The following is a 24,515-nucleotide window of genomic DNA, read 5'->3' as shown; positions in this document are numbered from 1 at the left end:
AATGTTTCTTCTTGCCATTTTCTGTGAAACTCAATGCAATTTCTGAAAACAGTGTCTCCCCCAATGAAATGAGGCAGGATTAAGAAGAAATTTTTAAGCATTGCATTTTCTTTAATAAATTACAAGTCAAAACCCAGCAGAGAGGGAAACATGGAGACTGAAAGAGACTGAGGAGGCACTAACCAAGTGCAGTGGGCAGAACTTATGTGGAGTCTGATTCCATCAATGGTGAACAAGATTTCTCATTGAGATGATTAGCAACGTGTAAACACCGATGACAAAGTTGATGATATTCAGGAATTAGGGTAATTTTTCAGGTGAAATAATGTTGGTGATTTTTTTTTTCCAAAGGCTTTCCTATCTTTTAGACAAAAACAGATGAAATGTTTACAGATGGACTAATCTGAGGTCTAAGATCTGCTCCACAATACTCTGGGGTCGGGGTGGGGCTGGCAGAGGCCAGGGGTAGAGATGCAGCAAGATTGGCCACCAGCTGATCCTGGTTGGAGCTGGGGGTGGGTACATGAGGGATCATTACAGTGTGCTCTCTGTTTTTACAAATTTTTGTAACTGTCCATTAAAAAAAAGAACCTAAAACTGAATGAAGCTTCGCCAAATGAAATAAAGGCATTCTGTGATTATCACATTAGAATTAAAACGGCTGCGTATACAACTGCATATTTCCCCGGACCAGCTTAAAGCAACAATCAAAGACCTTTCAAATTTAAAAAACAAAAAGAACTTTCAATAAACCTTATAGCTTAAGCGAACACTATCATTTGAAATTTGAGTATATGCAGCTCAAAAGTCATTACTGACCTCTTCCAAAGCACAAGCCTTTATGACTTCTTCATATCGCTCTTCTTCACATTTCTTCCCAAATAAAATGTTACTTCTCACAGTTCCTGGAAACACCCAGGGCTGCTGAGAAACATACGCAATCCTTCCATGCACGCTAACCTTCCCCTGGCTCGGGGGCAGCTCCCCCAGCAGAGCACGTAACAGTGACGACTGAAACAGAGGGCAACACACACATGTGAACAGGGAGCACTCAGGCCGGGACACACCCTGCCGCACAGTCCCCACCCTGGTGCTTGATCAAGGATATCAGAATAGGATAAACTGCAGCTCCAAATCTTGAGGGAAAAAAATGGAAAAGAGCACTATTGGTCAATGTAAACTGAAGGTGGATAAGGAATATAAATACCATAACAATCTACCCTGCCTGAGTTCCCCCAAACGAAGTGCTCTACTCAGCAAAGACTAAGAATGTGTAACATCCTTCACTAGCAGAGCAGACCAGCAGAATGTGTACTTTCTGTTCAGTTCAGTTTCTCAGTCGTGTCCAATTCTTTGCAACCCCATGAACCGCAGCATGCCAGACGCCCCTATCCATCACCAACTCACGGAGTTCACCCAAACCCAAGTCCATTGAGTCCGTGATGCCATCCAACCATCTCATCCTCTGTCGTCCCCTTCTCCTCCAGCTCTCAATCTTTCCCAGCATCAGGGTCTTTTCAAATGAGTCAGCTCTTCGCATCAGGTGGCCAAAGTATTGGAGTTTCAGCTTCAACATCAGTCCTTCCAATGAACATCCAGGACTGATCTCCTTTAGGATGGACTGGTACGATCTGCTTGCAGTCCAAGGGACTCTCAAGAGTCTTCTCCAACACCACAGTTCAAAAGCATCAATTCTTCAGTGCTCAGCTTTCTTTATAGTCCAACTGTCACATCCATACATGACCACTGGAAAAACCATAGCCTTGACTAGATGGACCTTTGTTGGCAAAGTAATGTTTTTGCTTTTTAATATGTTATCTAGGTTGGTCATAACTTTGCTTCCAAGGAGCAAGTGTCTTTTAATTTCATGGCTGCAGTCATCATCTGTAGTGATTTTGGAGCCCCCAGAAATAAAGTCAGCCACTGTTTCCACTGTTTCCCCATCTATTTGCCATGAAGTGATGGGACCAGATGCCATGATCTTAGTTTTCTGAATATTGAGCTTTAAGCCAACTTTTTCACTCTCCTCTTTCACTTTCATCAAGAAGCTGTTTAGTTCTTCACTTTCTGCCATAAGGGTGGGGTCATCTGCATATCTGAGGTTATTGATATTTCTCCCAGCAATCTTGATTCCAGCTTGTGCTTCCTCCAGCCCAGCGTTTCTCATGATGTACTCTGCATATAAGTTAAAAAAGCAGGGTGGCAATATACAGCCTTGACGTACTCCTTTTCCTATGTGGAACCAGTCTGTTGTTCCATGTCCAGTTCTAACTGTTGCTTCCTGACCTGCATACAGGCTTCTCAAGATGCAGGTCAGATGTTTGGTATTGACATCTCTTTCAGAATTTTCCAGTTTATTGTGATCCACACAGTCAAAGGCTTTGGCATAGTCAATAAGGCAGAAGTAGATGTTTTTCTGGAACTCTCTTCTTTTTCCATGATCCAGCAGATGTTGGCAATTTGATCTGTGGTTCCTCTGCCTTTTCTAAAACCAGCTTGAACATCTGGAAGTTCACGGTTCACTTATTGCTGAAGCCGGGCTTGGAGAATTTTAAGCATTACTTTACTAGCATGTGAGATGAGTGCAATTATGTGGTAGTTTGTGCAGTACTTTCTGTATCTGATGTTTAATGCAGTTGTTCCTGCATCTGGGTATCTCTTACTTGACAAATACTTGTTCTTAAAAAGGTATGTGGCGACTTCCCTGGTGGTCCAGTGGTTAAGAATCCACCTTCCAGAATGTAGGGAAGGGATATTTAGGGAGTTTGGGATGGATATGTACACACTGCTATATTTAAAATGCATAACCAACAAGGACTTACTGTATAGTACATGGAACTCTACTCAATGCTTTGTGGCAGTCTGGATGGGAGGGGAGTTTGGCAGAGAATGGATACATGTATATATGTATGGTTGAGAGATACCCTTCACTGTTCACCTGAAAGTATCAACACTGTTAATTGGCTATATCCCAATACAAAATAAAAAGTTTAAAAAAATACCCAGATAATAATAATAATATATATATATATATATATATATATATATATATATCTGTTTTCCAATGTCAGGGGCTCTGCTTAGATATGTGGACAGGGAACTAAGATCCCACATGACACAGGGCAACTAGGCCAACACACAATTAGAGAGCCCATGTACTGCAACTAAGACCCAATTCAGCCAAATAAATAAATATTCTTTTTCAACTTAAAGCAATGTGTGAAGAACATATCCAAAGATTATTAATTAAGAGAACTCTGAGGTTGTTGTGGTCAAAGAGTTAAAGTCCATCATGCCTAGGGAGCTCAAATTCAGTGCTCTGTAACAACCTAGAGGAGTGCAAGGTGGGAGGGAGCTTCAAGAGGTAGAGGACAGACATATACCTATGGCTGATTCATGCTGTTGTATGGCAGAAACTGACACAATATTGCAAAGCAATTATTGGCCAATTTAAAAATAAATAAATTTTAAAAACATAAAATAAATACATAAATTTTTAAAAGAAATATAAATAAATATTTTTAAAAGTCCATCATAGAGGTAATCATCACCCTCTCGTGTACAAATCCCTTATTTAGGCTTCTGTATTTTGTTGTACAAAATACAGGAGACTAAGTGCACGTACACATGTCCTTCAAATCTGTTGTAACACACAGAAGAGGCATGTCTATGTCCACACCATCAGAGCACTCACCACACTGGGCTGAAATAATCTGCCTGCATATCTGTCTCACTTTAGAATCTGGCTGCCTCTGAAAGGCAGAGGCATCGGGGTCTGGCTCACATCTGTAGCATGTGAGATGAGTGCAATTATGAGCTCTACCACATGGCTGCACATTCACTTACATGTGCACTGACGGGACCAGGTAAAGTCACATGAGGAAATGCTCAGAGCTTCTGGCAAGAGCCTTCACCACCTCCAGACTTCCTGGAGGGGCCACTGTGACAAAAAGTAGTCCCCACTGTCTCCGTCTATCCTGAACAGCTATCACATCAATAATTTCCTTCACTGAAACAGCCAAACTCCCCACAAGCAGTTCCCAACTGTGCAACATGAAATATCAAGAAGGAAAACACAGTGTGTGTTTATCCAGACTTATTTGGCCATGAAACCTTGCAAACTAACATTCTATGGAACACACCTAGAGAAACACTGTTCTAGACACACCCAGTTCAAACCGTGTCACACTCAGCTGTGGGCTCCCGTCTGAGAATTTAACAGGAGCTGCAGCATTGCGTCAAACTGACAAAAGGCATCTCAACTTACCTTTCCTGATCCCACAGGTCCGACCACAGCCAACAGTTCACCTGGTCTGACAGTAAACGAAACGCCTTTTAAGGTTGGTGATTCCGATTCCTGCAAATTAAAGTTTATAAAAACACACTCATTTCAACAAAGTAACACAAATTACTTCAGAAAGTAGTTGAAAATAATATAATAGTCATTGATATGCTAATATACCTTCCCTAGTGACTTCCCCTGTGGCTCAGCTGGTAAAGAATCTGCCTGCAATGTAGGAGACCTGGGATGGGAAGATCCCCTGGAGAAGGGAATGGATACGCACGCCAGTACTCTGGCCTGGAGAATTGGACTATATATATGTATAGTCCATGGGGGTCGCAAAGAGTCAGACATGACTGAGTAACTTTCATTTTCATGCTAATATAGCCCACATTTTTTATCCTTCCTATTTTAAGATACTGTGTCCTGGAGGCCTTTTCATCCAATCCTATCTCTTTGGGGGTTTGAAGCATATAATTGCAGAAAGAGTCTATAAGCAATAAATGCTGGAGAGGGTGTGGAGAAAAGGGAACTCTCTTACACTATTGGTGGGAATGCAAATTAGTACAGCCACTATGGAGAACAGTGTGGAGATTCCTTAGCACACTGGAAATAGAACTGCCTTATGACTCAGCAATCCCACTGCTGGGCATACACACCAAGGAAACCAGAATTGAAAGAGACACGTGTACCTCAGTGTTCATCGCAGCACTGTTTATAATAGCCAGGACATGGAAGCAACCTAGATATCCATCAGCAGATGAATGGATAAGAAAGCGGTGGTACATATACACAATGGAGTATTACTCAGCCATTAAAAGAATACATTTGAATCAGTTCTAATGAGGTGGATGAAACTGGAGCCTATTATAGAGTGAAGTAAGCCAGAAAGAAAAACACCAATACAGTATACTAACACATATATATATGGAATTTAGAAAGATGGTAACAATAACCCTGTATACGAGACAGCAAAAGAAACACTGATGTATAGAACAGTCTTTTGGACTCTGTGGGAGAGGGAGAGGGTGGGATGATTTGGGAGAATGGCATTGAAATATGTATAATATCATATATGAAATGAGTCACCAGTCCAGGTTCGATGCATGATACTGGATGTTTGGGGCTGGTGCACTGGGATGACCCAGAGGGATGGTACGGGGAGGGAGGAGGGAGGAGGGTTCAGGATGGGGTGAATACACCTGTGGTGGATTCATGCTGATATATGGCAAAACCAATACAATATTGTAAAGTTAAAAGAAAAAAAAAAGCTTGAGCAATGTAATATAAATAATAATACAATAAAAATAAAATAATAGGGAAAAAAAAAAAGAAGATACCTTCTTTCACCAGATTTCCATACAGACACAGTTCTTGACACCCACAGAATTTAAGTAGTAGAGATGACAAGGTACCTGCCTGATATGCAAACTGCATGATGCACACGATCTTATTAATATAATGTACTTAGAATATTCAGGGAGAGGTTTTTAATCATTTATAAGTTTTTATCATGACTTTTGGTTTTACCTGTCTATCTCATTAATCTTCACAAGGTGGCAGCATAAATACCTAGCATGCCTGGTCTTTTAATAAATAATTTGAAACCACTGATCTCTCCATTTTCATTTGATAAAGAATAAACCTCAGTAATGCTCAGCAAGCAAAAGGGCACTTTATATGAAGAAGTCACTCATGCTAAAATAACTCTTATAAGTAACGATCAGAGCTCTAATTTAACTAGAGCTCTAATGTAATACCAACAACAAAATAATGAAGAATAAAGAAATTAATTATGATATCATGGGTCAGAGTGATAAAGCCTCAATTTTATATGTGATACATGCATTACATATCTTGGCTACACAGGAGCAATAAAGTGCTTCTACTACAAGGAAAACAAAAAACATGGATTACACTAGACAGTGCATAGTCCAATATGATGGAGAAGGAAAAGTACCATCATGCCAATCGTGGGTCATATTCCTGAAAGACTTAGGGTGTCTGTACATCTTTACATATCTAAATGTTAAGAGAATTGTCAGTAACTGCTATGTTTAAGAAAGACACACACACACAGTGGTTGCATATGATTAAGTAAAAGTCTGGATAATCTTCAAATTGAATTTGTTTTTTTCTGGAAAGAACTGAACTGATTAAAAAACGTTCACATACTAAAAAAATTTGACAATGACTTTTCATCATCCAAAAAAAGCTTGCTCCAGATTTTAAGAATTAAAAATCTATCATTTTAATACATGAGAAAGATTTTTTAAGATTTTAAAATTTCTCCACTTCTTTCTTTCTGCCTGAAACTTAGGATTCCTATTTTACTACTTTTCACTCAGTTATGACTACAAAATAGTGAACTACCTACAAACATCAGCTTCCCATCGCAGCCCCTCAGTCGGTCAGGGCCAGACAGAGTTCCCTCCTTGTTCAGGCTTTGGGATCCAGCATTGCTCTGGGATGCCCAGAAGGGGACAGCACTCGACATCGCAGAGGCACTGGGTCCCCTCCCCCACTGGTTATCCAGGCTCAGGGGACACTGACTGAATAAAACACCATCAGCTGAGCCCCGACTCTGTGCAGACACAGTTCAAAAACCCTGTCCCATGAGATCTGGAGGCCCACACACAACCTTTATTTTGCTTTTTTTCTTATTTTGGCTGCACTGGGTCTTTGTTGCGGTGTGTGGGCTTAGTTGATCCAGAGCGTATGAGATCTTAGTTCCTGAACCAGGGGTGGGACCCAAGTCTACTGCATTGGAAGGTGGATTCTTAAACACTGAACCACGAGAGAAGTCCCTGGGACCATTTATATGAAAGCTGAGACCTTCCCCACCTGCCCACCTGGCTGTATAGTGAGAAGGTTATAGAGCTCATGTCTATCTCCTGCCTCCCAACCCAGCAGGGGCTTCATTCAGACTCAGCTTCTCTCCAAAACTCCCAATGTCTGTGCTTCCCCCCATTTCAAGGGCTCTCTCAACCATGACCTATGACAGCCCCTAATTACTAATGATGCCAGCAAGGGGCACAGTCCTTCCATAGGCAAGGCCAGGACAACAGAACAGCGTGTTCTGTACTAAGGGCAAGAAGTCTGAGAACATGATATTCAGCTCCTGAAAGAACAAAATAGTCCATTTTAAAATGCTGCATGCTGCTGCTGCTGCTGCTAAGTCGCTTCAGTCATGTCCGATTCTGTGCGACCCCATAGACGGCAGCCCACTAAGCTCCTCTGTCCCTGGGATTCTCCAAGCAAGAATACTGGAGTGGGTTGCCATTTCCTTCTCCAATGCATGAAAGTGAAAAGTGCAAGTGAACTTGCTCAGTCGTGCCATAGTTTGGTACAAAAAAAATTCAGTGGACACCTGTACACAGTGCAGGGGTGTGTGTAGGGGACAAAAGGACAGACATAGCGTTGGGCGCCCCAGTTCCACTTGAACACCTGCATGGAGGGTGTGATATCCAGGCTATCCTGCCTACTGCTCTGGGCCACGGGATGTGTGGCTATACTCTGTGTTATGACCACAGCTCAGGGCACCTCCATGGCCCTGAATGTAACTACACACCCAGCTTTACTGACCACCATCACGAGAGCCCCAATGCTGCAGCTCCTCAGGGTCACCTCTCCAGCACCAGAAATCTGGGAAAACGACAACAGCTGTGTCTCCTGTTTAGATGCTAAGGCTGCTAATACTACCTGCTTTTGTATTGAATGAAAGGCAAAAGCTACTGTTCAGATAATTCAACAGTAGTTACTGCCAGGTGGTGAACACAGCTGACACCATCACAACCACCATGAAAACCGCAGCGCTGCTTCCCCCTCCTCAGCTCCCACTACAGCCACTCTCAGCTACAACTAACACCACTCTATCTATGACCTCACATCCTGTGCCAAAGCCTGCCTTTGATGCAACCAGTTTCTTTCGAGGAAATGACCTTATCCTGGGTGCATGTTTCTCTTTCTAATCAGCTCAGTTCAGTTCAGTCGCTCAGTTGTGTCCTACTCTTTGCAACCCCATGAACTGCAGCATGCCAGGCCTCCCTGTCCATCACCAGCTCCCAGAGTTCACCCAAACTCATGTCCATTGAGTTGGTGATGCCATCCAGCCATCTCATCCTCTGTCATCCCCTTCTCCTGCCCTCAGTCTTTCCCAGCATCAGGGTCATTTCAAATGAGTGAGCTCTTTGCATCAGGTGGCCAAAGTATTGGAGATTCAGCTTCAACATCAGTCCTTCCAATGAACACCCAGGACTGATCTCCTTTAGGATGAACTGATTGGATCTCCTTGCAGTCCAAGGGACTCTCAAGAGTCTTCTCCAACACCACAGTTCAAAAGCATCAGTTCTTCGGCGGTCAGATTTCTTTATACTCCAACTCTCACATCCATAACATGACCACTGGAAAAACCATAGCCTTGACTAGATGGACCTTTGTTGACAAAGTAATGTCGCTGCTTTTTAATATACTGTCTAGACTGGTCATAACTTTCCTTGCAAGGAGTAACCGCCTTCTAATTTGTGTCTTTTTTTTTTTTTTACATGTTCCTTTATATTTTATTTACCATAAACACTAGGAGAATACAGCAAACACTGGAGAAAGGCGTTTTAATAATTTTGATGTAAAGTTTAACACTTAAAATTATGCTTGCCCCCCCCCCACCCCAATTCAACATGCAGGTATCATTTATTTCCAGATGCAGTGATTGTAGAGCATTATATTCTCTTGAAAGTTTTATTATAACAGAGTATCCTTGGCCTATAACTTAAAACAATTTCATAAACTATGTATAATCATGGTATAATAACATCATTCAAAGAGTTCCCCAAATGACTACATTCACACAATATTAATGTTAAAGTCTTGAGTTTTTAAAACATCATCTCAATAAGCCAAACCACAAAAACCCAGGTTCTAGTTTTAAATGTGTTTATGAAGACTGCTGTTGAGCTCAAAGCATGCAGATGTTCATGACCACCTAGATGAAGCTGGATACTGAAACTCCTTCAGTAGGTCCAATGATGCAATTTTTCACTCATCCCAAGTATCTCCATATTTGTTTACCTTGACTTCTTTTTTTGGCATTCTTTCCTGCATAGGCCTGACTGAGGGGTCAGTCTTATGTGTTAAAGTAACTTCATATGACTCTCTGTTCTTATTCCTTAATTCCTCATATGTAATATTTTTTCTTTTAGGACTTTCTTCAGTGTTGGGATCAGGTCCTTGGGCAATATGATTAGTAATACCAGTTGGAGTAGATTCATTCAAAGAAGCACTGAATGGAATTGGCTCATAATGAGGAAGCATCTCTTTTTCTAAGTTGTCTGCTGCTGGGGATGTTCCAAAAGATGAATGAGCACTCACATTTGAGTCATATTTTGACCTCTGAGAATAGTGCCCAGTTGGTGAAGATCGTTGTGCCTGTCCTGATTGTAAAGCTTCTACCAGAGGGGAATTCTCAATATTCTTGAACTTCTCCTGGCAAGTTTTCACATAAGAAAGCTTTCCAGCAAAGTATCCCATGATGCAAGCAAATATAAGTTTAGGAATGGAACCATATTTGGGATGACTTGAAAGGATTCCTTTACTAATCAATCCTTGAGTAATCAACATACTTGTTGCAGCCAAAGGTACAGATCTGAACCAGAAGCTTTGATCATTGCACTCTGCAAAGACTCTTCTTTCTTCCTCCGTTGGAATATAATCAGCCCCTATGTGGGGAATTGGTCTTGGAACTTCTGCATTTGGCTCTCAAAATCAGCCCTCCCATTCATCTTTCCAGCCCTGGTCACCGGCACCCAGGAGCCCAAGGCCCCCCGCCTTCTAATTTCATGGCTACAATCACCATCTGCAGTGATTCTGGAGCCCCCTCCCCCGCCCCCCAAAAAAATAGTCTGACACTGTTTCCACTGTTTTCTCATCCATTTCCCATAAAGTGATGAAACTGGATGCCATGATCTTAGTTTTCTGAATGTTGAGCTTTAAGCCAACTTTTTCACTCTCCTCTTTCACTTTCATCAAGAGGCTCTTTAGTTCTTCACTTTCTGCCATAAGGGTGGTGTCATATGCATATCTGAGGTTATTGATATTTCTCCCAGCAATCTTGATTCCAGCTTGTGCTTCCTCCAGCCCAGCATTTCTCATGATGTACTCTGCATATAAGTTAAAAAAGCAGGGTGACAATACACAGCCTTGATGTACTGCTTTTCCTATTTGGAACCAGTCGGTTGTTCTATGTCCAATTCTAACTGTTGCTTCCTGACCCACATACAGGTTTCTCAAGAGACAGGTCAGGTGGTCAGGTATTCCCATCTCTTTCAGAATTTTCCACAGTTTGTTGTGATCCACACAGTTAAAGGCTTTGGCATAGTCAATAAAGCAGAAATAGATGTTTTTCTGGAAATCTCTTGCTTTTTCGATGATCCGGCAGATGTTGGCAATTTGATCTCTGGTTCCTCTGCCTTTTCTAAAACCAGCTTGAACAATGGAAGTTCATGGTTCACATATTGCTGAAGCCTGGCTTGGAGAATTTTGAGCATTACTTTACTACTGTGTGAGATGAGTGCAATTGTGCAGTAGTTTGAGCATTCTTTGGCATTGCCTTTCTTTGGGATTGGGAATGAAAACTGACCTTTTCCAGTCCTGTGGCCATGATTGAGTTTTCCAAATTTGCTGGCATATTGAGTGCAGCTCTTTCATAGCATCACCTTTTAGGATTTGAAATAGCTCAACTGGAATTCCATCACCTCCACTAGTTTTCTTCATAGTGATGCTTCCTAAGGCCCACTTAACTTCACATTCCAGGATGTCATCTGAGTTAAATTCACCCATTCCAGTCCATCTTAGTTTGCTGATTCAGAGAATGTCAATATTCACTCTTGATACCTCCTGTTGACCACTTCCAATTTGCCTTGATTCATGGACCTAACATTCCAGGTTCCTATGCAATATTGCTCTTTACAGTATCTGACCTTGCTTCCATCACCAGTCACATCCACAACTGGGTGCTGTTTTTGCTTTGGTTCCATACCTTCATTCTATCTGGAGTTATTTCTCCACTGATCTCCAGTAGCATACTGGGCACTTACCGACCTGGGGAGTTAATCTTTCAGTGTCCTATCTTTTTGCCTATTCATACTCTTCATGCGGCTCTCAAAGGAAGAATACCTATGTGGTCTGCCATTAGATCTGATAGACAGAGTGCCTGATTAACTATGGATGGAGGTTTGTGACACTGTACAGGAGACAGAGATCAAGAAGATCCCCATGGAAAAGAAATGCAAAAAAGCAAACTGGTTGTCTGAGGAGGCCTTACAAATAGCTGTGAAAAGAAGAGAAGTGAAAAGCAAAGGAGGAAAGGAAAGATATGAGCATCTGAATTGAGAGTTCCAAAGAATAGCAAGAAGAGATATGAAAGCCTTCCTCAGTGATCAATGCAAAGAAATAGAGGAAAACAACAGAATGGAAAAGACTAGAGATCTCTTCAAGAAAATTAGAGATACCAAGGGAACATTTCATGCAATGATGGGCTCGATAAAGGACAGAAATGATATGGACCTAACAGAAGCAGAAGATATTAAGAAGAGGTGGCAAGAATACACAGAAGAACTGTACAAAAAAGATATTTATGACCCAGATAATCATGATGGTGTGATCACTCACACTCACCTAGACCCAGACATCCTGGAATGTGAAGTCAAGTGGGCCTTAGGAAGCATCACTACGAACATAGCTAGTGGAGGTGATGGAATTCCAGTTGAACTATTTCAAATCCTAAAAGGTGATGCTGTGAAAATGCTGCACTCAATAAGCCAGCAAATTTGGAGAACTCAGCAGTGGCCACAGGACTGGAAAAGGTCAGTTTTCATTCCAATCCCAAAGAAAGGCAATGCCAAAGAATGCTCAAACTACCACACAATTGCACTCATCTCACATGCTTGTAAAGTAATGCTCAAAATTCTCCAAGACAGGCTTCAGCATTACATGAACCATGAAATTCCAGATGTTCAAGCTGGTTTTAGAAAAGGCAGAGGAATCAGAGATCAAATTGCCAACATCTGCTGGATCATGGAAAAAGCAAGAGAGTTCCAGAAAAACATCTATTTCTGCTGCTTTATTGACTATGCCAAAGCCTTTGATTGTGTGGATCACAATAAACTGTGGAAAATTCTGAAAGAGATGGGAATACCAGACCACCTGACCTGCCTCTTGAGAAACCTGTATGCAGGTCAGGAAGCAAGTTAGAACTGGACATGGAACAACAGACTGGTTCCAAATAGGAAAAGGAGTACGTCAAGGCTGTATATTGTCACCCTGCTTATTTCACTTCTATGCAGAGTACATGCTGAGAAATGCTAGGCTGGAAGAAGTGCAAGCTGGAATCAAGATTGTCAGGAGAAATATCAATATCCTCAGATATGCAGATGATGCCACCCTTATGGCAGAAAGTAAAGAGAAACTAAAGAGCCTCTTGATGAAAGTGAAAGAGGAGAGTGAAAAAGTTGGCTTAAAGCTCAACATTCAGAAAACGAAGATCATGGCATCTGGTCCCATCACTTCATGGAAAATGTATGGGGAAACAGTGGAAACAGTGTCAGACTTTGTTTTTATGGGCTCCAAAATCACTGCAGATGGTGATTGCAGCCATGAAATTAAAAGATGCTTACTCCTTGCAAGAAAAGTTATGACCAACCTAGACAGCAGATTAAAAAGCAGAGATATTACTTTGCCAACAAAGGTCCATCTAGTCAAGGCTATGGTTTTTCCAGTGGTCATGTATGGATGTGAGGGCTGGACTCAAGAAAGCTGAGCATGAAAGAATTGATGCTTTTGAACTGTGGTGTTGGAGAGGACTCTTGAGAGTGCCTAGGACTGTAAGGAGACCCAACCAGTCCATCCTAAAGGAGATCAGTCCTGGGTTTTCATTAGAAGGACTGATGTTGAAGTTGAAACCAATACTTTGGCCACCTCATGCGAAGAACTGACTCATTGGAAAAGACCCTGATGCTGGGAAGAATTGGGGGAAAGAGGAAAACGGACGACACAGGATGAGATTGCTGGATGGCATCACCGCCTCGACGGACTTTAGTTTGGGTAAACTCCGGGAGTTGGTGATTGACAGGGAGGCCTGGCATCTGCAATTCATGGGGTAGCAGAGAATTGGACATGACTGAGCAGCTGAACTGAACTGAACTGAACCTCTGTGAGGCAAGAAGGAAGCTGTTTTAGAATCATTTACTAACTCTTTAATGAGACAGATCATTTTAAGTTTTGACACAGGAAATGGGAGCAGTATAATTTCAGAGAAAAATTTTAGTTGATCAGATTACTGTAGATTTTAATGATGAATGCCCTGAGTAAACAGATCACACTTTTTCTTTCTTCTGTATCCTTTCTCAGTTTTGATTTCTGTGGTATGATAAGCATGCATACTTTCATTTCTTTTAGTTTCCTTATGAATCACTAGTTTTTACATGTTTAGAGAGATCCTTCTTCCCTGCCTTTGACACACAGGATTAGTTCAGAGGCTTCAATCAGTTTAAAATGAGGTTTTGCTCACTAAGTCTCCAGGTCCTTAAGGCTTTTTTGTTTTAGTTTCTTTATCCTACAGTGGCTGAATTTAGTGCTGGGTTTTCAATATTTTACCTTAAGAAATTACAAGTTGCTCTTAACCATTTCTTAAGCCAGAATTCCTTACATTTATATAATTAAACATTCATAAAATGAAGATTTACTACTTTGTCATTGCTTGCTAGTACAGCTATAGTTTGTTTTTTTTGAAAGTTTATACATATCCCTAATGTTTTCAAGTGCCTTAATTGTTTAGTATCTCTGGCTTCAAAGTGTTCTGGGAAAAGATATGCTTACCTCACATTTTTGTTTCTAAGTAGTAACAATCTAGGTACCTTACCAAAAATTTTATTATGGTACCATGGCTGTAAGTTTTTAGTGAGTGCTATAAGAGATACGATCCAGTTGAAAATATTGAGAATTTTCATTCCCCCAAAGTGGTAAAAATTAGCTTCAATAGCATAATTATAATTTACTTTGATAGGAATACCTTTGTGTTGCTTTGCTAAATCATTTCAGGCATGTCCGACTCTGTGACCATACTATGGGCTGTAGCCCACTAGGCTCTTCTGTCCATGGGTTTCTCCAGGCAAGAATCCTGGAGTGGGCTGCCATTTCTTTCTTCAAGGAAGCCTTGCCACACATTAATGTTAACATGGAAGCTATTTTTGTGAAAATGTAGCTGCTGAAGCCTCTCATCTCTGTAATTTTGAATACTGCTCTAACAGAGTCATAATATGCAATTAATTAGATTTTACAAGAAGAGCCTTACAGCAGAACTCACAAACTTTTCCCCTCTTCCTTTAGCAGTTTAGTATCTTGAGTTATTAATATTTTTTATTAAAATCATTGATTAAGTTATTAACAATTTTGATTTTTTTTTACTCTAGAAGGTATTTAGAAACCTTTTCAGATTTTTCATCTGATTTATTCATATAGGCTGTAGTACAACTAAAATCCCTTATTCTACCTTACAGCCATTTGTTTCACAGGCAGATACTGTTGTATATATTTTTATTTCAGTTCATGAAAAACTGCAGAAACAATCTGTATCATATACCAGATTGATTTAAAATAAATCTACGTGTTTACTGGGAACTAAAGTAATCTGCTAACGAGTTTCATACAAAGAATGTGGTAACATTCACAAACAGTAGACTTTATAATGGAATTTTTGTGGTGTTTTCTATAAATGTTTCAAGAGCATTATGCCAAGAAACACCAAACAGGAGGCAAATCTACTATATTAAGTCAGGAGAAACCATCAGGGAAGGTCAGGTACCCTGTGTGAGTCTCCATGTACCAAAGGTACAGGGATGTGGTTTCATGTATCTGGGAACACAGCACTGGTTGTCGGTGGGGACGGCAGGTGCTGAGTCAGAAGCAGGTGAACACGATGCAGGTGGCACCACAGAGTCACAGGCATGATAGACAGTGAGTCTACAGTCAGGACACATGCTCTGTGGTCCCCATTCTGACAGCAGCTGGGCTTTGGGCTCTGCTCTGGAGGGTAGACCCTCTGGTGGAGGCACCTCCTCCCAGAGGTCCTCCAGCCCTGGGAGTGGCAACAGCTTCCTGCCTTTGATAACCCCTGGGTTGTCTCACACACCACTGTTTTCTCCTTTCTGCTTTTTTCTCCCTTTTTTATCATCTCCATAACTAATTCCTTGCATGGAATTCCCTCTCCCGTGCTGGGGTTCTGTTCTACTGACTAATTCACACTGATAGAGAAGGATGTGCACAGAGGACCAGGGAACCAGTGGGCAGGGGGAGAATTTCAGTTGCTAAAGGGGCCACAATGGGTGTGTGATGCTGACAACTTCTTGAGACCAGACCCTGTTTTTCTTTTCTTTTTTTTTCTTTTCTGTTTGCCTGAACCTAACAGATAAACCAAGTGTTGGGAATCACCAGTTCTCCCTATCAGCTTGCCATACAGTGCAGCCCATTAACTGGGAATCACGGTGCTCATTATGCCCACCTGCTGTCTCCTCCTGCCCCACTTGCCACCAAAGTAGCCAGAAACATCCAGAAGCTCAGGATGCAGGAGCCCCCACTCTACCCCACAGCAAACATCCAGATCATGGCCTCACTCTATGTATAATACAGTGGTCTGATAATCAAGGCAAAAATGTACACTGATTCCCCAAAGTGTCTTTAACAACCAGTTGCATGTTTGTTAGTTAACACATTCCACACTGCAGCATTTTGTCTGTCCAATTCCATAAATTCTAACATTACAAATGTATGGACTTTGAGTTCAATGTGTGCTAATACTTTGAAAGATCTCTTGAAAATGAGAGTGAGAGCAACATGTCAAACATTTTAGGTTGATATTATATTTAAACTCCATTAGATACAATCCTTAGTGTCAATTTTGAAAAATTTTGTAACATACTTTTAGTTAATGAGAAAGTCACATTTTACACCATGGTACAATCTAAAAATTCTTCAATAAATCTATGTCACACTTGTCTGTTAGCAGTCAGGATCTTGGAAAGAAAGATATGTTACCTCATCCCAAAAAGCAGTGAAATCTTGCATGTCCACCATCATTTCACCATCTGATGGCAGCTGAGTGTTGAGCTGTGGTATTTCATCAAGTGATAAAAAATTCTACAGAAAAGAGGAAAAAACCAGATGGTTAAACTGCAGGAAGAAAGCACAAACAAAAACAGTTGCTTTTCTGGAATTTGCAAACTTTGAATAGTCTAAATACTGTTTTGCTAACTGTACTTAAAATATTAGTTCACATTAGAACATATTAAATAATATATGGAATAATATATACTATTATTACATCTCATGATATATATCAACATAATCATATAATATATTGTATTTGTTGCTGTTCAGTCATTAAGTTGTGTCTGACTCTTTGAAATCCCATGGGCTATAGCACTCCAGGCTCCCCGTCCATCACTGTCTCCAAGAGATTGCTCAAATTCATGTTGATTGAGTCAGGGACACTATCTAATCATCTCATCCTCTGTTGTCCCCTTCTCCTCCTGCCTTCAATCTTTCTCAGTATCAGGGTCTTTTCCAACGAGTCTGCTCTTGGCATCAGGTGGCCAAAGAAAGTATTGATGCTTCAGCACCAGTCCTTCCAGTGAATACTTATGGTTGATTTCCTTTAGGATTAGCTGGTTTGAACTCTTTGCAGCCCAAGGGACTCTCAAGAGTCTTCTCCAGCACTACAATTTCAAAGCATCATTTCTTCTGTGCTCAGCCTGCTTTATGGTCCAACTCTCACATCCATACACAATGAATGGAAAAACCATAGCTTTGACTATATAGACCTTTGTCGATAAAGCAATGTCTCTGCTTTTTAATATGCTGTCTAGGTTTGTCCTAACCTTTCTCCCAAGGAGTAAGCATTTTTTAAATTTCATGGTTGTAGTCCCCATCTGCAGTGATTTTGGAGCCCAACAAAATTAAGTCTGTCACTGTTTCCACTGTTTCCCCATTTATTGCCATGAAATGATTGGATGAGAGGCCATGATCTTAGTTTTTTGAATATTGAGTATTAAGCCAGCTTTTTCATTCTCCTTTGCCCAGCATTTCACATGATGTACTTTGCATATAAGTTAAATAAGCAGGGTGACAATATACAGCCTTGCCATACTCCTTTTTCAATTTGGAACTAGTCCATTGTTCCATGTCCAGTTCTAACAGTTGCTTCTTGACCTACATACAGGTCTCTCAGGAGGCAGGTAAGGTGGTTTGATATCTCATCTCTTTCATAATTTTCCACAGCTTGTTGTGATCCACACAGACAAAAGCTTTACTGTAGTCAATGAAGCAAAGGAAGATTTTTTTTTTTTCTGGAATTATCTTGCTTTTCCTATGATCCAATGGATGTTGGCAATTTGATCTCTGGTTCCTCTGCCTTTCCTAAATCCAGCTTGTATATCTGGAAGTTCTTAGTTCACATATTGGTGGGAATTACAAATTTAAAAAGAAGAAGGCAGCTAGAGAGAATGGATTAAGCAGTAAATAAAAAGGGGACAGGGATGAAAAGACAGATACAAAAGGCAGGCTCAGACACCAACAAGCAAAACATCTGTGGAGGAAAGAACTCATTTTGAACACAGAGAATTAAGTGAATCTGAGGCCACTCTTCCTCTGCAGGGAACAGGGAGCTCTCAGCAAGTTCCTCCCCTCCTGGCCCAGAGACTGTGCACAGTCACTACCCAGTCATTGGAGTCAGCACAGGAGATGCACTCTGTTTGCTTCTCCTGCTTTTAGACACTTTAGTCACTCTGCAGACATCACTACACTAGAGCCCTATGCTACTACTACTTATATATACTACTGCCCCTACATGAGAACCAGTCTTATGATATCTGTAATGCACTCTACCTAATAAGAAAAGGGATTACCTACAACATTCTGGGAAGACTGCCAGCTTTGGCACTGAGAGAGTTAAATATCACCTAACTAGAACAGAGTGATACCAAACAAAAGGAGGCATTTTACAAAAAATCCACCTACAACTGAAAAAAAATTATTTGTCACCAAACCTTTATCCTTCGGAGGCTGACGAGGGCCTCTGACACCTTCTCGATGGCCATGGGGATGTAGAGGGAGCTCGAGAACCGCAGAGCCTCAAACAGCGTCACCACCACAAACACTTGGCTGGCTGTGATCCGGTTGTCAAGGAGCTCATTGGTGATGAAGGTGACAAAAATCATGATTTTGCTCACAGTGAAAAATGATGCCAAATTCAGGCCCCTAAGGTAGGAACTTTTCAGAATCTTGGAAATTTCCTTACTGTAAAAAGAAAGTAGGACAAAGGTTTTATAAAAAGCATCAGCATACAAGACACAAATTCAGTGCCCTGTGTAAGTGGCCCCTTTCTAGGGAATGGACACAGATTAAGATAAACCATCCCCCACATCATGGAGACATTAGCATAGTGCACACTCAGGAGTCTGCCCAACACCAGGACCACACACTGCATCACCACTTCACTCCTTCAAGTAAAAGGAGGCTTAATGTCACACTTGCAAACATTTTGGGTCAATCAGACGGGGTTTGAACATTCATTCAAAAAACATTCATAATCACAAGTCTGTGCCAGGCTCCTCACAGAAAGACATGTCCTGTCCCCTCCAGGCGCTCATTAATTAGTGGGCAAAGAGAATTAGCAGCCACAAAATTGGGAGACAATAGACAGAGACAGTCATCACAGCCCCCAAGGGAGCCCAGAGCTGGCCTATGTAACTCGGAGCAGTGGAGTCAAGGCAAGTCACACACATGTGGACCCTGAAGATGAGCTGGAGTCAGGCTTGGAGGCCAGAGTAGAAGGAAGATGGGCTCTACAAAGGTGCAAAGTGAGAGGTGACAAGGTGGGGTCAGAGAAATGCTCACCAGATATTTAAATTAAAGATGGAAAAACAGTCTAAAAACATGAAGCAGAACAAAAGGGACAATATTTTCAAAGCTCCATTTGAATTGAATAATAGTGATTCATGAGCTTTCATGGTGGTAAAAAATCCACCTCCAATGCAGGAGACACAGGTTCAATCCCTGGGTCTGTAAGATCCTCTGGAGGAGGAAATGGCAAGTCACTCCAGTATTCCCATGGACAGAGAAGCCTGGAGAACTACAATCCATGAGATCACAAGGAGTCAGATCCGACTGAGCGACTAAGCATAGCAACAATGAACAATAGTGATTCATACAGTTCAGCTCAATACAAGTATACCAAGTCTCTATAATCTTCCTGGTTATCAGCCATCAACATAAATTACAATTTTAGTTTGAATGTCATTGTCTCAAATACTATGTTAAAAGCATTGCTTATTGGGGTTTGAGACATCAAGAACTACTTAGAATTTCATTCCTATATAAGTAAGTAGTATATATATTTTTTCCTTTGAGAAGATGGCAAATGAAAGAGCAGGTTAAGTGATACTCCACTATTCCTAACCCTACTGCAACATGTAGGGGATGCAGTGAATAGTTAGTATTTAAGTTCACCTTAATGTGAAGATGAACTTAAACACTTCTTTGGTAAGACAGCTAAAGTATCCAATAGAATAGGAAATAAAGCATGAAAATATGGAGTGACATCTATATATATAAACTTACCTTCTCAGTCTGGTAATAAGATCCATAAATGACTTTTCCCAAGCATTCATTTTTATTGTTCTGATGCCAGTTATGACTTCACTCATGGTCCTGATCCTCTTGTCTGTGAGAGCAGCGGTCTCACTCCTGAGGGGACAGATGTGAGATGAGCCTTAGTGACCACAGCCCAACTTTCCTCAGCAGCAGCAGCAGGAGTGAGCACGGGGGTGGGGCTAGGAATAAAATTATTCTCTACAGCCCTTTTGCACTTAGAACACAAGCAGGTCCTACTCAAAGTACAAATGGAGAAAAAGGCTTCAACTAGGAAGTCAACCATTCAGTACGTTTCAAGAAGTAACTTGGACAATGTGTAGCATCGGCTAAAAGAGACCTGAAATGTGTCAGATACAAACCATTTGCTCAAAGAGGTCACGGTCAGGTAGGGAGGCAGAAAGACATCCAGGAAGACAGAGTCTGTGCTTTAATAAAATAGGAGAGAATTTCTGGTGAGCAGAAAAGATGGGACTCTTAATTCCACCAGGAAAGGAGAACAAGAAGAGCTTCAGAGACCTGGTAGCACTGGAACAGGGCCTCGAAGGATAGGGAGTATCTCTCTCTCCAGCAAAAAAAGGAAAGGAAATTCCGAATAAAGAAAGACACCAAGCACAGAACTACATACACACAACAAACACAAAAACTCAGTGAGCTTCAAATAGCACAACATCTCCATCACCTGACAACCACCCACCTCCAACCCTCTGGGACCTACTTCAATCTAACTCAGCACCAACTGCTTTTCTGTCACATGTGCTGCTGTGACTGTGGGGCTTCATAAAGACACAATGTAGATCAGCCTGGCACTTGGAGAGCTTATAACTTAATGGAAACATGAATAAATACCTGAAAGGCTCCAACACAAGCATAGCCAAAATATATGCAGTGAGAAATGGGGCTAATAGATTATTACTATTTAACAATATTTAAATAACTTGGACATGGGTAAATTCTGCTGAAGGGCACTCTACTTTTTCAGATACGGTGCCAAGAGGACCCAGTGAATGCATTCCCCGTTCCGGTTTCAGGATCAGCCTTCAGTTTAAGGCTGGCACTTCCACTGGCTAAGCTTGTAGGGTCTACAACTCACACAAAGAAGAGACTGCTGCTGCTGCTGCTGCTTCTAAGTCGCTTCAGTTGTGTCCGACTCTGTGAGACCCCATAGACGGCAGCCCACTAGGCTCCTCTGTCCCTGGGATTCTCCAGGCAAGAATACTGGAGTGGGTTGCCATTTCCTTCTCCAAAATAAGAGACTAGAGAAGGCATTTGTCTTGTTTTTGAACAAAAGCATCAAGCAGACTGTGGATGTTACCAATTATGTATTATCAATTTTTAAAAGAAGTGTTTCTCTTACCGGAGTGATGAAAACAACTTCCCGAAGTAGCTTTGCAAAAGCAGAAGAATAATGAGAACTGCCATCCCAGCAAGACATGATATTCCTATTTCCATCCAGAGCAGGGTGATCACTGCGACAGCCTGCAGTGGCCCCACCCACAGATAGTGCAAGAACATCGTTACCTTAAAAGAGAAAGACAAAGCCTTCTTCAGTTCAGTTCAGTCACTCAATCCTGTCTGACTCTTTGTGACCCCATGAACCGCACCACACCAGGCCTCCATGTAAATTACTAACACCCAGAGTTTACCCAAACTCATGTCCAATGAGTCGGTGATACTATCCAACCATCTCATTCTCTGTCATCCCCTTCTCTTCCTGCCTTCAATCATTCCCAGCATCAGGGTCATTTCAAATGAGTAAGCAATTTGCATGAGGTGGCCAAAGTATTGGAGTTTCAGCTTCAACATCAGTCCTTCCAATGAACATCCAGGACTGATTTCCTTTAGAATGGACTGGTTGAACCTCCTTGCAGTCCAAGGGACTCTCAAGAGTCTTCTCCAACACCACAGTTTAAAAGCATCAATTCTTCGGCACTCAGCTTTCTTTATAGTCCAACTCCCACATCCATACATGACCACTGGAAAAACCATAGCCGTGACTAGACAGACCTTTGTTGACAAAGTAATGTCTCTGCTTTTTAATCTGCTGTCTAGGTTGGTCATAACGTTTCTTCCAAGGAGTAAGTGTATTTTAATTTTATGGCTGCAGTCACAATCGGCAGTGATTTTGGAGCCCAAAAAAATAAAATCAGCCACTGTATTTGCCATGAAGTGACAGGACTGGATACCATGATCTTAGTTTTCTGAAAGTTGAGCTTTAAGCCAACTTTTTCACTCTCCTCTTTCAGTTTTGTCAAGAGGCTCTTTAGTTCTTCACTTTCTGCCATAAAGGTGCTGTCATCTGCATATCTGAGGTTATTGATATTTCTCCCAGCAATCTTGGTTCCAGCTTGTGCTTCCTCCAGCCCAGCGTTTCTCATGATGTACTCTGCATATAAGTTAAATAAGCAGGGTGACAATACACAGCCTTGATGTACTCCTCTTCCTATTTGGAACCAATCTGTTGTTCCATGTCCAGTTCTAACTGTTGTTTCCTGACCTGCATACAGTTTTCTCAAGAGGCAGGTCAAGTGGTCTGGTATTCCCATCACTTGAAGAATTTTCCACAGTTTATTGTGGTGCACACAGTCAAACGCTTTGACATAGTCAATAAAGCTGAAGTAGATGTTTTTCTGGAACTCTCTTCCTTTTTCCATGATCCAGAGGATGTTGGCAATTTGAGCTCTTTCCTCGCCTTTTCTAAAACCAGCTTGAACATCTGGAAGTTCACAGTTCATGTATTGCTGAAGCCTGGCTTGGCGAATTTTGAGCATTACTTTACTAGCGTGTGAGATGAGTGCAATTGTGCGGTAGTTTGAGCATTCTTTAGCATAGCCTCTCTTTGGGATGGTAAAAAAGCCATTAAGGACAGAGAATAGGAACAATATGCTCTGAAAGAACAGACAGAAACCTAAATAGAAATTATCTCACTGGCTTTTAAACCTGCTAAAACAGAAATCCAAGTGTCCACCCCAGATGACACTGTCTCAGGGCAGCACAGGGTTGACTTCAGGGATGTCCTGGGAGAATCAGACCATCAGCAATGAGGAAAGATGTGGATATTGACCACAACATAGATGAGCTCAGGGCTTCCCCAAATGCTCTGCATCCCAGAGTTTAGCCCCCATCTCCCCTGGGCTCCCCAGCATCCCAGGAAAGCCTGTATTATGGTACCTAATGATCTCTCCAGTAATTACTTGTGTGTTTACCTCCCTGATAGACTGTGGCTTCTCTAGGGCAGAAACTAAGCTTTATGCATCCCTAAAAGTGAGTAGGGGCCTTACTTCATGTTTGATGAATGAATACTGGAAAGAGAAATGTCTGTTACAACACATATCTGACCAACAGATACGATGTTCTGGGTCATGTGATCTATGCTTAAGGTCAGTGGAAAAAAGAGTGTGTGGGGACAGCAGAGAGGAGATCGTGTCTGGGGACCACCAACTTGAAGGCTCCCTATGCAGCAGGCACTGAACAGGGTGCAGGGGAGAAAACAATCCCTGACCACCAGGCCTTCATCACCTAGAGGAGGAGGAAGACAGTTCAGCAACACCTACACCTCATGCCAAGAAGGGCCGCTCCAGGAGGACCCCTTAGGACACTAACCAAGCTGGGCAAGAACACTGCTGCCATTTATTATTAGAAAAACAAAACTCTCACTTATGAAACTATATATATAATTACTTCAAATTTGCACACAGAAGTGAAAGTTGGATAAATAGAACCTTTGTCTTATATCCTCAACAGAACCCTGGCTGACACCAAACCCTGGCACCTGGCATCCCAATAAGCTGAACCCAGTGAGAAAAACAGGAAATGGAAGAGTATCCCTCAGGGGCAGCTCACCTGGTCAAACCTGTTCACGTCGTTGGACAGCAGGTTGACTATCTGGCCTGTGGTGGTCTTTCCCATGGCCGAGCTACTTAGGTGAAGGGCCTGAAATGAGAGAGGGAGACAGAGAACTGGATTCCTAAGGTGATATCAAGTCATCTTAGAACATAACACAATGGAGCATGTGCTCCAGGGGTCCTGAGTGATATCAGCAAAAGCAGAATGACCCCTGAAAGCGGGACTCTAGGGACCCTTCTTCAGCCTCTAACTCCTCAGTGTGGCAGCAGCACCAACCACAAGGACAGCAAAGGGAGGAGCCGGATGTAAAAGCAAAATCCACCCCGTTTCAGTGAACTTGCACCTGTCTGAAGGTTAAAGGGTGTAGGTTTAGACTTAGGAGCCAACTAAGTAACTTTTAGCCAAATTAGATGAGACTGGAGAGGTTGCCTTAGGAAAGAAATTCGGAGACTTGGATTCAATCATTCATCCTGTGGGTGACAATATTTAAACACTTTGGGCTTAGTTTCCTCATTCTGAAATGAGCAAGTATGAGGTTGAAAACACTGTTCCTGTGAGGAAACTGTGGTCTTGATGCCAGTCTGCTGATTTTACGAAATACACAACCCCGGTTGCTCAATCCCTTTTTTTAGTAAGAAAAATACCCTAGAGATCTGAGGAAGCTGAAAAGACACCAGGAGCTGCTTCAACA

General features: G+C 41.7%; 2 protein-coding genes across 2 annotated transcripts in view; both read right to left on the bottom strand.

Annotated features, from left to right (window-relative positions):
- The window catches only part of LOC129624644 (ATP-binding cassette sub-family C member 4-like), a 182,120-nt gene that overhangs the window by 118,789 nt on the left and 38,816 nt on the right, over nucleotides 1-24,515 (bottom strand). Inside the window, exons 5-11 of the mRNA XM_055542797.1 lie at nucleotides 23,822-23,911; nucleotides 21,336-21,499; nucleotides 19,949-20,074; nucleotides 18,376-18,625; nucleotides 16,367-16,468; nucleotides 4,268-4,357; nucleotides 820-1,011 (exon numbers count right to left, since the gene is read on the bottom strand). Of these exons, the coding sequence (XP_055398772.1) occupies nucleotides 820-1,011; nucleotides 4,268-4,357; nucleotides 16,367-16,468; nucleotides 18,376-18,625; nucleotides 19,949-20,074; nucleotides 21,336-21,499; nucleotides 23,822-23,911 (1,014 nt within the window). The remainder of the gene's footprint in view (nucleotides 1-819; nucleotides 1,012-4,267; nucleotides 4,358-16,366; nucleotides 16,469-18,375; nucleotides 18,626-19,948; nucleotides 20,075-21,335; nucleotides 21,500-23,821; nucleotides 23,912-24,515) is intronic.
- Nucleotides 8,803-10,059, bottom strand: LOC129624643 (OCIA domain-containing protein 1-like). Its single transcript, XM_055542796.1, is given in 2 exon segments — nucleotides 8,803-10,038; nucleotides 10,041-10,059. Coding segments are annotated over 2 exon segments (741 nt in total). The 3' UTR covers nucleotides 8,803-9,316.

This window comes from Bubalus kerabau, chromosome 12, assembly GCF_029407905.1.
Source record: "Bubalus kerabau isolate K-KA32 ecotype Philippines breed swamp buffalo chromosome 12, PCC_UOA_SB_1v2, whole genome shotgun sequence".
Taxonomy (NCBI): Eukaryota; Metazoa; Chordata; class Mammalia; order Artiodactyla; family Bovidae; genus Bubalus; species Bubalus kerabau.
Note: the sequence above shows the minus strand (reverse complement) of the source record. Positions and strands in the feature narration are given on the sequence as shown.